This window comes from Aulostomus chinensis, chromosome 2, assembly GCF_037954235.1.
Source record: "Aulostomus chinensis isolate RoL2024-O1b breed Wild chromosome 2, RoL_Achi_v1.0, whole genome shotgun sequence".
NCBI lineage: Eukaryota > Metazoa > Chordata > Actinopteri > Syngnathiformes > Aulostomidae > Aulostomus > Aulostomus chinensis.
In genome coordinates, this window is record NC_141321.1 from 34541090 (window position 1) to 34553465 (window position 12376).

The following is a 12376-nucleotide window of genomic DNA, read 5'->3' on the forward strand; positions in this document are numbered from 1 at the left end:
AGGAAGGCTGTGTAATGTGATGCCTCAGTAATTGGCACCCACTCCCTGGTCCCCCTTCTTGAAGAGGGGAACTACCATGCTGCTCTGCCACTCCATCGGTACTGCCCACGACTTCTATGGGATGTTGAAGAGGCGTGTCATCCAGGACAACTCCTCAGTGCTCAGAGGCTTCAACACTCCAGCATCAATCCCCGGGTTAGGGCTCTGCCACAGGGGAGTTGTTTGGCAACCTCAGGGTCTTCCTCTAGGAGGATTCGCCATCATCCTCCAGCTTGGCCTCTGCTGGTTCAGAGTTTGGGCCAGCTGCCCTGGTGTCACCCGAAAGTCCTTCTCCGTAGCCTCTCAGAACTTCCAGGTGGCAAGGAAAGATTGTGTTTTGGGTTGCAGGGGTAAAACTCAGGGCTGTAACTGGGACTCGAAGTTCTGTTTGGGCAACAAACACCCAGAAGTGTCGCCAACCACCTGACAGGGTGTTAGGAGCTCACGGTTGCTTGGGAAATGTCACCCTGATTGAAAGACACACCCGGTGCATCTAGAACTTGGGGATGGGTTACCGTGACTGGGAGGGTTTTTGATGTTAGACCTTAAACTGCTGAGCCTGGACTCAACATAGGCTGGATGTCTGATGGGACTCCCAGCCTGAGGACATCCACAACAGAACATCCCCTTTCTCCGCCTCCTGCTCCGGCACAGCCTGCTCACCGCTGCTGACAGCTGTAATTTGGATACCAGCAGGAAAGCCACAAGGTCCCAGTTTAGTCCCCATGGGGTCAGAGGCAGGGAATGAGGGTCAGAGAGCAAATGGGGGACCTGAGGAAGGTGAAGGGAAGGTAGGGATGGAGGAGGAAACAAAAAGGAGGTCAGAGGAACCAAAAGAGAAAAGACGGCGACGAGGCCATGAACCTGACACCACTTAACAGCCAAGGACAGCGTATCACTCTCCCGCTTTCTCTCTTTTATTCCCCCCTTGATCTATTCTTACCAGAGAGCTTCTGGAGTGCCTGCTCAAATTGTTTGCCATACTGCCCACGCCACACATCATTTGTTAACATGGAACCCAGAGTTCTTGTATTTGGGGAGCAGAGCTGCATAGCAACCCCGCAGCATTTCCTGTTGGGCCGGGGGTGAACGCCGGCGCCCGTTGTTCACCACCATGTCCCCTCTGCCTTTAGAAAAGCAGCCGGGAAGCAGTTCACTTACAATCGGCTTTGTCCTCCGTTGTAAGGAGAAGAGAAATGAGCGGAAAGGCAAAGCAACCTCAGTTCACTGCACTCCAACAGGCCGGGCGTAGACGGTTGGACTGATATGGCTTCTGAGGGCCGGTCAGATCTGAACATTCTCATTTGCATCCCGTGGGGGGAAGCGCCGTGAGTTTAATAACATAGAAGCATAAAGAATATCAGTTAACGTGACTTCATTTAGTCGGTGCTGTTGTCAGTCTTCATCATCGCCCTGCAGACTGGAGTGAGTTGAGTGAACAAGTCTGACTTGCTTCTGTATGGGACGTTCCAGGGCCTGCTGGGTCGGATCGTGTTGGCCGTAGTCCCTCAGACGTGAGCAGGACGCCACTTGCCCTTACATTTCCTGCTCCAGCCTCCATGGATGTCTCAAACACACACTGGCGCACCCATGAAAAGCACCCACGAACTCACAGCTTTTCAGTCGTACTCAAGGTGTTTTTTCTTATTTTTTGTTTTGTTTACTTTGGGCACATGATAACTCGTGAAACTCACAATTGTGTGAACAGAAACACGGCTGGAAGCTGCAGGCTGAGGCCTTCACGCCTGCCATTCCTCCCTTTTATCAGCTCCCTTAAGATCTGAATGGTGACATGAGGTACAGCAACAGAAATGAAGTATTTGTACATATTTTACCCTCAGAGATTTCATGTACGCACCGGTGCTCATACTTCAGTCTTGTACTTGTTGATCATCGTATGTTTCAGTCACGTTTAGATGCGTTTCACTGTTTCATTTCGGAGCTCTGCCAGGAATTTTTACTCCATTTTCTTAGGGAGATCTTTATTTAACTTTGTTCTGCTCGTCATGAACACACGACTCCTCTCAGTTCACGTGGACTCTCCCTGACCTGTCCGTCCTGACTCCTGACATCAGAGGACTGTCAGTGTCCCCCATGTCAGCTGATCAATCAGCTGTCAATCAACCAGAGAGGAATAAGATTGTTGGAGAGTAATTTGGTTCTATTTTCGTGACGCTCATTCTTTATAATCATTTTTTTAACCATATTCAGGAAACCTCCTGAAGACTCACTTTTATGAAATGGCTTCTTCCTAACTGAGGCCATTTTTCTAACTGCTTCCCCGTGTTTCTGTTGAAGTATGAGACCTTCTTGTTTCTTGTTTATGTTGTGTTTTTGTTCGTGTTTCAAGATGAATGGACGATAGAACTTTCGTGGATCGGGCACGTTTGAGGACTCAACTTGTTTAAGAAGCTTACATCTGCTTCCTGTGGACTCGCGGTTCTTCTGTCCTGTCAAGATTTGCTGGTTAAATGTCTTACAATGTTTACTGCTAGTGTGCACATGGGAACGTTACTACCAAAGTACTTTGTAGTTGCTACTACCCAAATCAAAGTAAATATAGTAACGATTGAGTGCTTGAGTGTAAAACGCAGGAGAGGAAGGTGACCTTCCCTGCTGATGATCACCCCTGTTGGGTCCACAGAGACGCTCTCAGCAGGAATGTGTTCCATCACCCTGTGCGGCTGGGAGGAAGCATCATCCTGGGATGAAACCGCCCTCTCCCCGCCCTCGGTGCACAGCTCAAAACCACTCTTGTAGGTCAGAAGCGGAGCCTGGACTGGTGTGAGGCATCAGATCCGCCTCTTCAGACACAATATTCAGCGTGAGAAAAGCTAGAGTACTGATTTGCTCCACGAAGGCTTATTTTGTGAATACTACATGTGTTTAGTTTTCCTAATAACCGAATGTGAGAAAGAGTATTATTACAATTTCCCCCTTTGCTTCCTTATCATGTGACCTAGAGACTCTAAATCAGCGCCAGCTGTTTGATGGGAACTGCAGGACACGCCTCTTTTTAAATCATTTTTTTATTGATACACTGTTTGGGTTTTTTCAGTTGAATTTTTACACAAAGCAGATTTTCTACTGCGTGCTCACTGTTGTGATTCTTCTTTTTCATTCTTGTTATCAAAGTACTGAAGTTCCAGACAAAACAATGTATGTATTTTGTATATATTTACATTGATTATTCTTATTTGAAAAAAACTGCATATCTGAGTACATAATCCGATGACACACTCGGTACATGTTCTTTTCAAAGTGCTGGAATGGAAACCTGAAGTTTTTTGTTGTCAGATTTTCTGAAGAGTAAACTAAATTCAGTCGAGTCTGACTTTTAGCCGAGAACTAACCTGGACCTACGGGTTAGGATCGCTGCTGTCACCCACTGTCTCATCTAGAACTCTCAGCCAAGGATGGAGTCGTTTGGTTGTTTTATCAATTTAATTTATTCAAGATTGCAGATACTGTGTGTGTGTGAGACCTGTCCGTGCAGCCCATAGCACAACAGTGACATCTAGTGGACAAAAGCTGTAAGCAACCTAACACGACCAGAGACGCTCCTGCCAACAGGACCCCAGAGGAGACGCAGCATCTGTGGGGGGAAAAGGAACTAAAGTCTCAATGAGGCTAATAAATGCAACAATTACACGTGAAGCTCCGTGTCCCTGTTCGTACCTTTAGAGTCACCTGATTACAGGAATACGAGACTTGGGTATGGTCACATGACATGGTTGGGTGGGCGGACACCTGCTTGTCTGCCAGTCGCCGCCAGGTGGGAGTAGAGTCCCGCTCGTGGCTGATGTCCTGGTTCACGTGTCTGGTGAGCCTCTCGTGATCGTGGGCATCTTGGTGAACGCCATGGCGACACATGCATGGTTCTTCATATTAGTGCTGGAAATTGTTGTTAACATGACATAGAACCAACTGATGACTCAGTGACCTGAATGAAAGTAAAAGTACATGTGTGCTAAGAGCAGTGACCTGAATGAAAGTAAAAGTACATGTGTGCTAAGAGCAAAGTACCCAGGCACGTTGGAGGTGTGGGTTCTCTCTGATTATCAGCCCAGTTCATCACTCAGTGAGCTGAGAAGAAGAAGAGCACTTGATGACAAAGTGCTGCTCAAGAAGAAAGTGTGAAAGGGTAAAAACGCACAGGCGGGATATGAAAGGTTAACTAACCGTTAATTAACTGGACTGAGACGCAGCCTCCTCAGTCACGCTCATTTCTTTGTGACTCTGCAGCTGTAAAAAGGGTGTTAGGCTGGGAGCTGGAGGGGAGGCAGCCGCCCGGCTTCACCACGGCCCCCCACCACAAACGCCTTTGACTGAGTGACAACTGGTCAAACCCACAAGGAGCTGAGCTGCGAGAGGTTGGAACACACTGACTAGCTGGTTAACTTGGAGGAGGCTCCAGCTGCCACCCGTAGCCCCACCTGCTCACGTCCCTGTCTGTCCATCAGTCTCTCCTCCTGTCCCTCTCTCTCCTTCTGTCTCTCTGTCTTCCTCCATTCTCTGTCTTTGTCTCTGTCCATCAGTCTCTCCTCCTTTCTCTCCCTCTTTGCCTCTGTCCCTCTCTTTCCTTCTGTCTCTCTGTCTTCCTCCATTCTCTGTCTTTGTCTCTGTCCATCAGTCTCTCCTCCTTTCTCTCTCTCTTTATCTCTGTCCCTCTCTTTCCTTCTGTCTCTCTGTCTTCCTCCATTCTCTGTCTTTGTCTCTATCCATCAGTCTCTCCTCCTTTCTCTCCCTCTTTATCCCTGTCCCTCTTTCCTTCTGTCTCTCTGTCTTCCTCCATTCTCTGTCTTTGTCTCTGTCCATCAGTCTCTCCTCCATTCTCTGTCTTTGTCTCTGTCCCTCTCTTTCCTTCTGTCTCTCTGTCTTCCTCCATTCTCTGTCTTTGTCTCTGTCCATCAGTCTCTCCTCCATTTTCTGTCTTTGTCTCTGTCCCTCTCTCTCCTTCTGTCTCTCTGTCCTCCTCCATTCTCTGTCTTTGTCTCTGTCCTGCTCTCCTGCTCTCTCTCCGTCCCCACTGATCCTGGATCTGCTCCACCTTCCTGCTGGTAAAGGAAGGTTCTGGTGGCTGCTGTTGCAGGATGTGCTGCTGATGGAGAATTGTTGGGTGGAGGTTCATTGAAGGAGGGAGGTGCTGGACCTGCTCTACTTGGACAGAGTCAGGACAGAACTTTAGTTGGGGTTTGGTGCCACACAGATAAACCTGACTTGACTCGGTTAGTTGTTGACCTGACGGGGGAAATCCAGGTTTGATCGGTGGGTCCAATGATTGGACCACGTGAATGTTGCAGGAGGTCAGGAACAAGCATGTTTCTGTTCTGAACTCTTTGTCTGACTCAGCGGTGCAGAAATGTTCCAGACAAAGAGAGTTTTGGCCCAGCTGACAGCCGCAGCACCACCCTCATTCCCTGGCATCACCCTCTTTTGTGTGGTTGCTATCAGTAATCCTCTACTGACATTAATAACCTCCTCTTAACCTGATTTCTTCCAGGCAACAACAACAAAAATGAGGGCACGAGTAGATGGCGCCTTGTTTCACCTCAGACACAGAAACAGCAATAACACACATATGTTATCCTTCTACTACAGTAGAAGTATACTGTAGTATACTACTAGTATACTACAGTATACTAGTAGTATACTGTAGTATACTACTAGTATAGTTCCAGCTCACAGACTAGTTATGGTTGTCAGAAAAGAGTTTAACACACGTGCGTATTATGATTTATAACATGTTGACGCCTGCTTTGTGCCTGTGGAGCCGTGGGTTGGGAATAAACGTCCCGGAGGCAAAAAAAACAACAACACGCAGTCGCGCCGCCAACTAGTGTCTCAGTGGTGTAACTGCAGCGTTATGCAGACTCACCTGTCTTTTTCTCCTCAGGTGCTTGAACTTGTTTCACTACCTGCTGAGGTAAAAGTACGGTGGCCTATCAGGGGTTTTTAGAAAGGCCCTTCAGCACGAGGCTGAAACGGCGCCATTCTCCTCACTGGCGAATCAGCAAAGCATCAAAACGATGCTGAAACTGCTCAGTTAAAATGTTACATTGCTTAAATGTTGCCTTGAGGCAAACGCAGCCCTCAGGCACAGACACGTGTGTGGTGACGTATGACCTGACATGTATGACACGGTTTGTCTTGCGTGACTGTCAAGAGTGCAGACGGGCCGAAGCCTCACCAGGCCGTTAGTGGACGCAGCCATTTTGTGTACTTTAGCGTCGCTGGTGTGTGTGTCAAAGTGCTGTAGCCCACGTAAAACTAATCAGTGCTTGAGCTGACCAGGGTGTCAGGTTAAGAGCGCTCGCACGCTGCTGCTGCGTGCTGAGGTCACGACCCCGCCGCTGCCTCTGAACTTCACGTTTTCCAAAGACCTCATCGTTTGATGATTTGCTAGACGTTTCAACTTCTACGATCTTGTTCGTTCCATTTGTGACCATATTCGGATGCCATGGATCACAACCACCTGTCAATCACAGGTAAACATGATAGCATTATTATTATTGTTGTTGTTGTTATTCACCAACGTTTTGTGTATCAATCATGTTCAGCCGTTTGTGTCGCATGAATTGTGTTTTATGAATAAAGGTGTTTTTGTTTTTTGTAGTTTTTTATGAACACACTAATTTCAGGTGGACTTTCTTCTCCCCGGCGCATGCGCACCATGCAGTGCACCTGCTACGTCAGGTGTTCTGTTTGTTTGTAGTTCTTTCCGTCTTTATTCCGAGGATCGTTCTACAACACCGAGGTGTTGTTTGTTTCTTCAGCCAGCTCCTCGGTGGTGGCCGCGGGGGGCGGGGCGGTAGTGGGCGGAGTCATGGCTGGACGCTTCCTGTGGAGCGGAGCTAAGCGGAGGCAGTCAGAGACGCAGTCGGGGGAGAGAGAGGACACGCACCTGTCCAGCAGCAGTCTGCTCCCGGTCCTTCGTTTATTCTCGTGTTCTACCGTGTGAGAGCCTCGGACTCCGACCGGCAGGATGACGGACGCGCTCCTTCCCAACGGCATCAAAGCCACTCGCGGGGAAACGAACCCCTTCAGGAAGGTCAGTGGCGGCTCGGTGCCTCGCGGAGACGCACAGGATGGTGAAGTAGTTTTCACCGTCGACCGGAGCTTACCGGGTCTGATTCACTGGCGTGTTGCGTTCAGGGACCATCGCGAAGCAGATGAAACTTTCCTCAGGCATTGTGGGTGTTTGTTTATCAGCTTGTTCTGAAAGGGTGTGTGTGTGTGTGTGTGTGTGTGTGTGTGTGTGTGTGTGTGTGTGTGTGTGTGTGTGTGTGTGTGTACTCAGGGTGTAGCCGTGATTGACAGCCTCAGGCTACTCGTGAAATAATTAAAAATACATTTCTTGTAAAGCGGCTGAAATCTTGGATGTTGTTGTTGAAAACTGTTTGTCTTCACTTCAACGGATCAGAGCTCAGCTCCATGATGTGTCAGCAACAGCAGCAGAAACTACTGCCAGCCTCAGGTGTGTGTGTGTGTGTGTGTGTGTGTGTGTGTGTGTGTGTGAGACAGCTCAGAGGAAATGCTCTGGAGGAGTAGAATTCCACAGAAGCCCTGCTGCTGCTGAGTTAATTTAGTTGAGATTAACCTAATACCCTGACATCACAGGGGCGGCTGCTTTGATCCTTACTTTTAATTTTGCTAAATACCGACTTCTTATGAGTTTGCTCTTCTTGGTGTCTCAGCACCGACGGTCTGGATAACGACATCAGCGACTCAACCAAAACACAAATGTAGGAGATGAATCATGGAACGGCCACTGAGATCAGGAGAGTCGTGTGCCCCCCCGCTTGCGTGTCACCTGACGGCGAGTCGTAGCAAAAACAAAGCCAATCACTGGAGCCACTCAGGCCCCAGCGGGGGAAGGAACCTCTCCGGCCAGTTTACCTGCTGCACTTCCTAGTTGTTGTCTAGTCTGGAGCAATGAGAAAGTGTTTTTAATGTTGCCGTGCTGCCGTCCCGTCTCTTCCCCTCTGCTGGCTGTTTTTGCAGCCTCTGAACAGCCCCTTTGTGTCCCTCAATCCCCAGAATCCCCTTCTGAACGCTGTCTGGATTTAGGCTCTGTGCTGCACTTCCTGTGTCTATAAAAGCATCGGTGGGCGCCAGGGCCTGGCACTGCCACGGGACCTGATGGGGGCCTGTTGGAGCCCATTGCCTCAGTCATAAAGTACTTCTTACTACTGTAACTCACACGAGAGCTGTGCTCTCTCTCTCCCGGGACTTTTCCTCCGTCCTTTGTATTCCTCCCTGTTGAACGCGCTGGAGTCTTTAATTGCAGGAGCTTTACTGTGAGCACATTCACTGAAACCACAGAGCCGTGTTCTCATCTTGTCATGTAAAAGAGATTTGCAATTTGGAAACATTTTGGTCAAAGTTTAACCAAGTGGAGCCAAGATGATCTTTCTTCCATCCCCCCACCCGCCTCCTTCTCTCGGGTGAAAATTAGTTTAATGATTTGAAGGCCTCGCCGGGTTCAGCCGATGCTGCAGGGAGCTGTTGTGGTTCGGGGCTTCCGTCCCAGCCGTCCACAGTTTCACCTCCAGTTGGCTGAGCTCCGACTGGACGGCTGCAGGATGGAAAGATGGCAGGACAAAAAGCCGAATCGGCAGGTTTCTTCTCCTTCTCCTCCGTGGCCAGCCGGGGCATTGACGTAGCATCTGGCCCGAGGCCGTCCTTCCGCCAGACCACAGACACAAATTGACAACATGTGTTTAGAGAGCAGGCTGGCTCTCAACTGAGAGACACACTCCAGTTCCCCCAGCAGGCTTTGTGTTGGAAAAGAAGGCGAATGAAAGCTTTGTGTGAGGAGTTCAGTAACCGTCTTGAGACGATCGGTGGTCGATGTGTCACTCAGAGCGCCTCCCTACAGGGGCGCTCTGAGTGAGGCCGAACTCAGGTGTTTAAGACTCACAGTCACTTTGCAGTTCTCAGGTGTGGCATCTGCTAACACAGACACTCAAACGTCACAGACACTCAAACGTCACAGAAACACGCAGCGTATCGTCAGGTGGAGCTTGACCATTCCACCAAGCCAGCGGACGTCCGGCAGCACCGACACATTCTCAGGTTTCTGGACTCATTCCTGACCGTGAGATGAGTTTATTTATAGGGTGAAGGAGCGTGAGGCCGTGACACTACGGCGACCTCGTCCTGGCTCCTCGTCACCGGTTGTGTAAGCCGTCGTTTCCCCAAGTTGGTAATGAAGCAGCTGGATGATTCACGCTTTGATGGGAACGATAATGGAGGCCTTTGTTTCTGTCTAATTAAGTGTTTGGTTGAGAAAGACGCGACTGTCAGTGCTCCAGTGAGTTGGACCAGTGATTCACTCCTAGAAATGTCTGTCAGGGACATCCTCCCTGAAGGCTGGACGTGTTTAGCTGGAACAAAAGGAGAAATGACCGAAGCCTCATGTCATCGCTGTTTGTGTCGACCGTCCTGAAGCAAAGAGGCAATGTCGTCTCATGAAGGACAAAATCCACTTCCCTGTCGATCAGCAGTGTTGCTGGCGTCACCCGACAACACGGTTGTTGTCTACATGCAGTTGTTTTGTTGGAGACGGAAGTTTGTTTACAGATTGAAGAATTAAAAAAATCTGAATGCAACTCTTATATTAACAGTGAAGAATGTGGTACAGGAACAGGGTGAGGCCGAGGACAGCGGCAGTAACTGATGCGTCTGTGGCTCGCAGTCCATCGTTAGCTTGATTTGCTAAGTGACTTTGTAAGGACGACCTTTATGACAACGTCCAACAAACGGACTTGGTCATCCTCAGTGTTATCAGCAGGTTGGCAGATGTCAAGTCTTGATGATGCGTCAAGATGTAATAAAAGTGACGCCGCTACTCAGAACCAGCATCATCCCTCTGGAATGCTGCCGTTGGGCAGTGTCATAGAGCGCCTGAAACAGAACGTGTTGCCGTGGCGACCAACGCCTCCCTCCCTCTGACGCATCGACGCAGTGACTGACGCGCTGATACCAGGGTCCATGCCCTGGCCATCTCCCTGCTGTCAGTCTAGGAATAGCTGCTGGCAGCCCCCCCCCCCCCCCACTCGCCAGGCTCATTTGTGTGAGCGGTTAATCATTACACTCCCAGGTCACTGCTGTGTTTGCACAGGATCGCCAGCGGTGTTTCAGCTCAGCGAGCAAACAGAACTCGCTGTTAAACCTCGTCTGACTCAGAGTGCCGACACACGTCCTCCAGGACCACTTGGCCCCCCGGCTCAGTGGTCAGGGAGACAGAATAAGGCGCCTGCGTATGTGGGAAGGTGTGGTGGTGGTGGGTCACATGATTGGGAGGTGGAATCTCCTGGAAGCGAGCAGCAACACACTGTTTCACCTGAAAAGAAGCTTCCCCTAACCCTAACCCTAACCCTAACCACTAACCTAACCCTAACCCTAACCACTAACCTAACCCTAACCACTAACCTAACCCTAACCCTAACCACTAACCTAACCCCTAACCCTAACCCCTAACCCTAGCCCTAACCACTAACCCTAACCCTAACCCTAACCAACTCGAGCTGAGACGGTCTGCTGCCAACTGTCCAACACACCTGGAGGAAGACTAGAAAAGGTTCTCCAGGTCTGGTGGAGGCAGGTCGCCAGCGCTGAGTCGGGCCGAGTGTCCCGGGCCAGTGGTCAGTCCCGCTGTGACTGGCAGTCTGTTGACTTAGTAAGGCCGAGGCACCCGTGGTTACGATAGGGACAAGGACACATGCAGAGCCGCGCCGCCGCCGTAGGTAAACACACGAATGGGAGCGAGCTCAGGTTTGCCTCCGCTGACCCGTATCATGAGGTGTGGCGCCGTTCACGCCCAGCGCCCAGTTATGTTGAGTGTTTTTATATAACATTTATATTCATGTGCCGTGTTTAACTAGGGGGAGAGCCAGAGCAGACAAATACACTTGGGCAGGTTTGAAAATGTTGACGCCAGTGACATCAGATCAGGGGCGCCAATCAGTACACGCGAGCAGCAGTCGGGATGTTGGCGTGGTTTTCACTTCTCAGGTCTTTTACGTTTGCTTGAGTTGTGTTTGTGTCGTTTCAGGGTTGCAACCCGTTCGCCCAAACTGGACGAAGCAAACTGCAGAACAAACGGGCCACTCTGAACCAGCAGATCATCAAACAGATGAGGATGAGGGCCGGCGCGGAGAACCTGCTGAAGTAAGAGCTCACCTCATCACGCACACACACGCACGCGTACACATACACACGCATACACACACGCACACATACACACACGCACACGTACACATACACACGCATACACACACGCACGCGTACACATACACACGCATACACACACGCACGCGTACACATACACACGCATACACACACGCACGCGTACACATACACACGCATACACACACGCACGCGTACACATACACACGCGTACACACACGCACGCGTACACATACACACGCATACACACACGCACGCGTACACATACACACGCATACATACACGCACGCGTACACATACACACGCATACACACACGCACACACACGCACACATATACACACACACGCGTACACATACACACGCGCACACATACACACACGCGCACACATACACACACACATACACACACACGTACAGTAAACTGTGATAAGTAGCAGTTACAAAAGGCGGCCGCAGCTTCACTAAGTTGTCATTGGCAGTTGTTTTGTCTGTTATGTAGTCCGTGATGTCACTCAGGTGTACTTGCCCCTCAGTAACCCGCAGGTGAGGTATTGTGTTACATCATCCTGTCTTGAGCTGTCACCGGTGTTGAAGCATCAGAGGATGTTGGGGAGCAGCTATGTGGTAAAGGAACATTCCGTGTAGCCTGGAAACAAAGAGCCTCTGAACACTGTAACTCCAGAGACGCGTGTGAGTGACATCATCATGTTCCTCGCAGGCTCCTGTCAGCGCCTGAATACCCTGGTTATTGTGTACCATCTCGTGACGTGGTATCCAGAGTCAGCTGGCTCTGACTCGTGAGCCGTGTGGTACTTTGCTTCACGAACTGGGGCATTCAGACCGCCAGCTCTGTGTGGAAAAGTGACCTCAGGTGTGTTGTTGTGGAGCGTTGGCCGTGAACCCGGATTCACTGAAACCTGTTACACCTGAAAAAAGTACAGGTCTGTCAAAGGTGGATTGTTCTGAGGGCCGAGAGGTGTCGGCTAACAAGCTCCAGAGCCATGAGTCAGCCCTGACAGCTTCACCTCCCCGGTGTAGTTCAGACAAGGCTCGCACCGATGAGCCTGTGAGGACAGAGGAGACCGTGGTCACATGGTCACCTGGTCACCCGGTCCCATGGTCACCTGGTCGCTGATGTGCCTC

General features: G+C 50.1%; 1 protein-coding gene across 3 annotated transcripts in view; it reads left to right on the forward strand.

Annotated features, from left to right (window-relative positions):
* Positions 1 to 12376, forward strand: part of rhpn2 (rhophilin, Rho GTPase binding protein 2) — a 37030-nt gene that overhangs the window by 2857 nt on the left and 21797 nt on the right. For 2 of the 3 annotated variants that reach the window (XM_086190681.1, XM_086190683.1), the window contains exons 1-2: positions 6890 to 7090; positions 11099 to 11214. In XM_086190681.1, coding sequence (XP_086046807.1) covers positions 7025 to 7090; positions 11099 to 11214 — 182 coding nt within the window. In that variant the 5' untranslated portion in view covers positions 6890 to 7024. Of the gene's footprint in view, positions 1 to 6889; positions 7091 to 11098; positions 11215 to 12376 lie in introns of those variants that run through there. The other variant, XM_086190686.1, reaches the window with a different exon arrangement.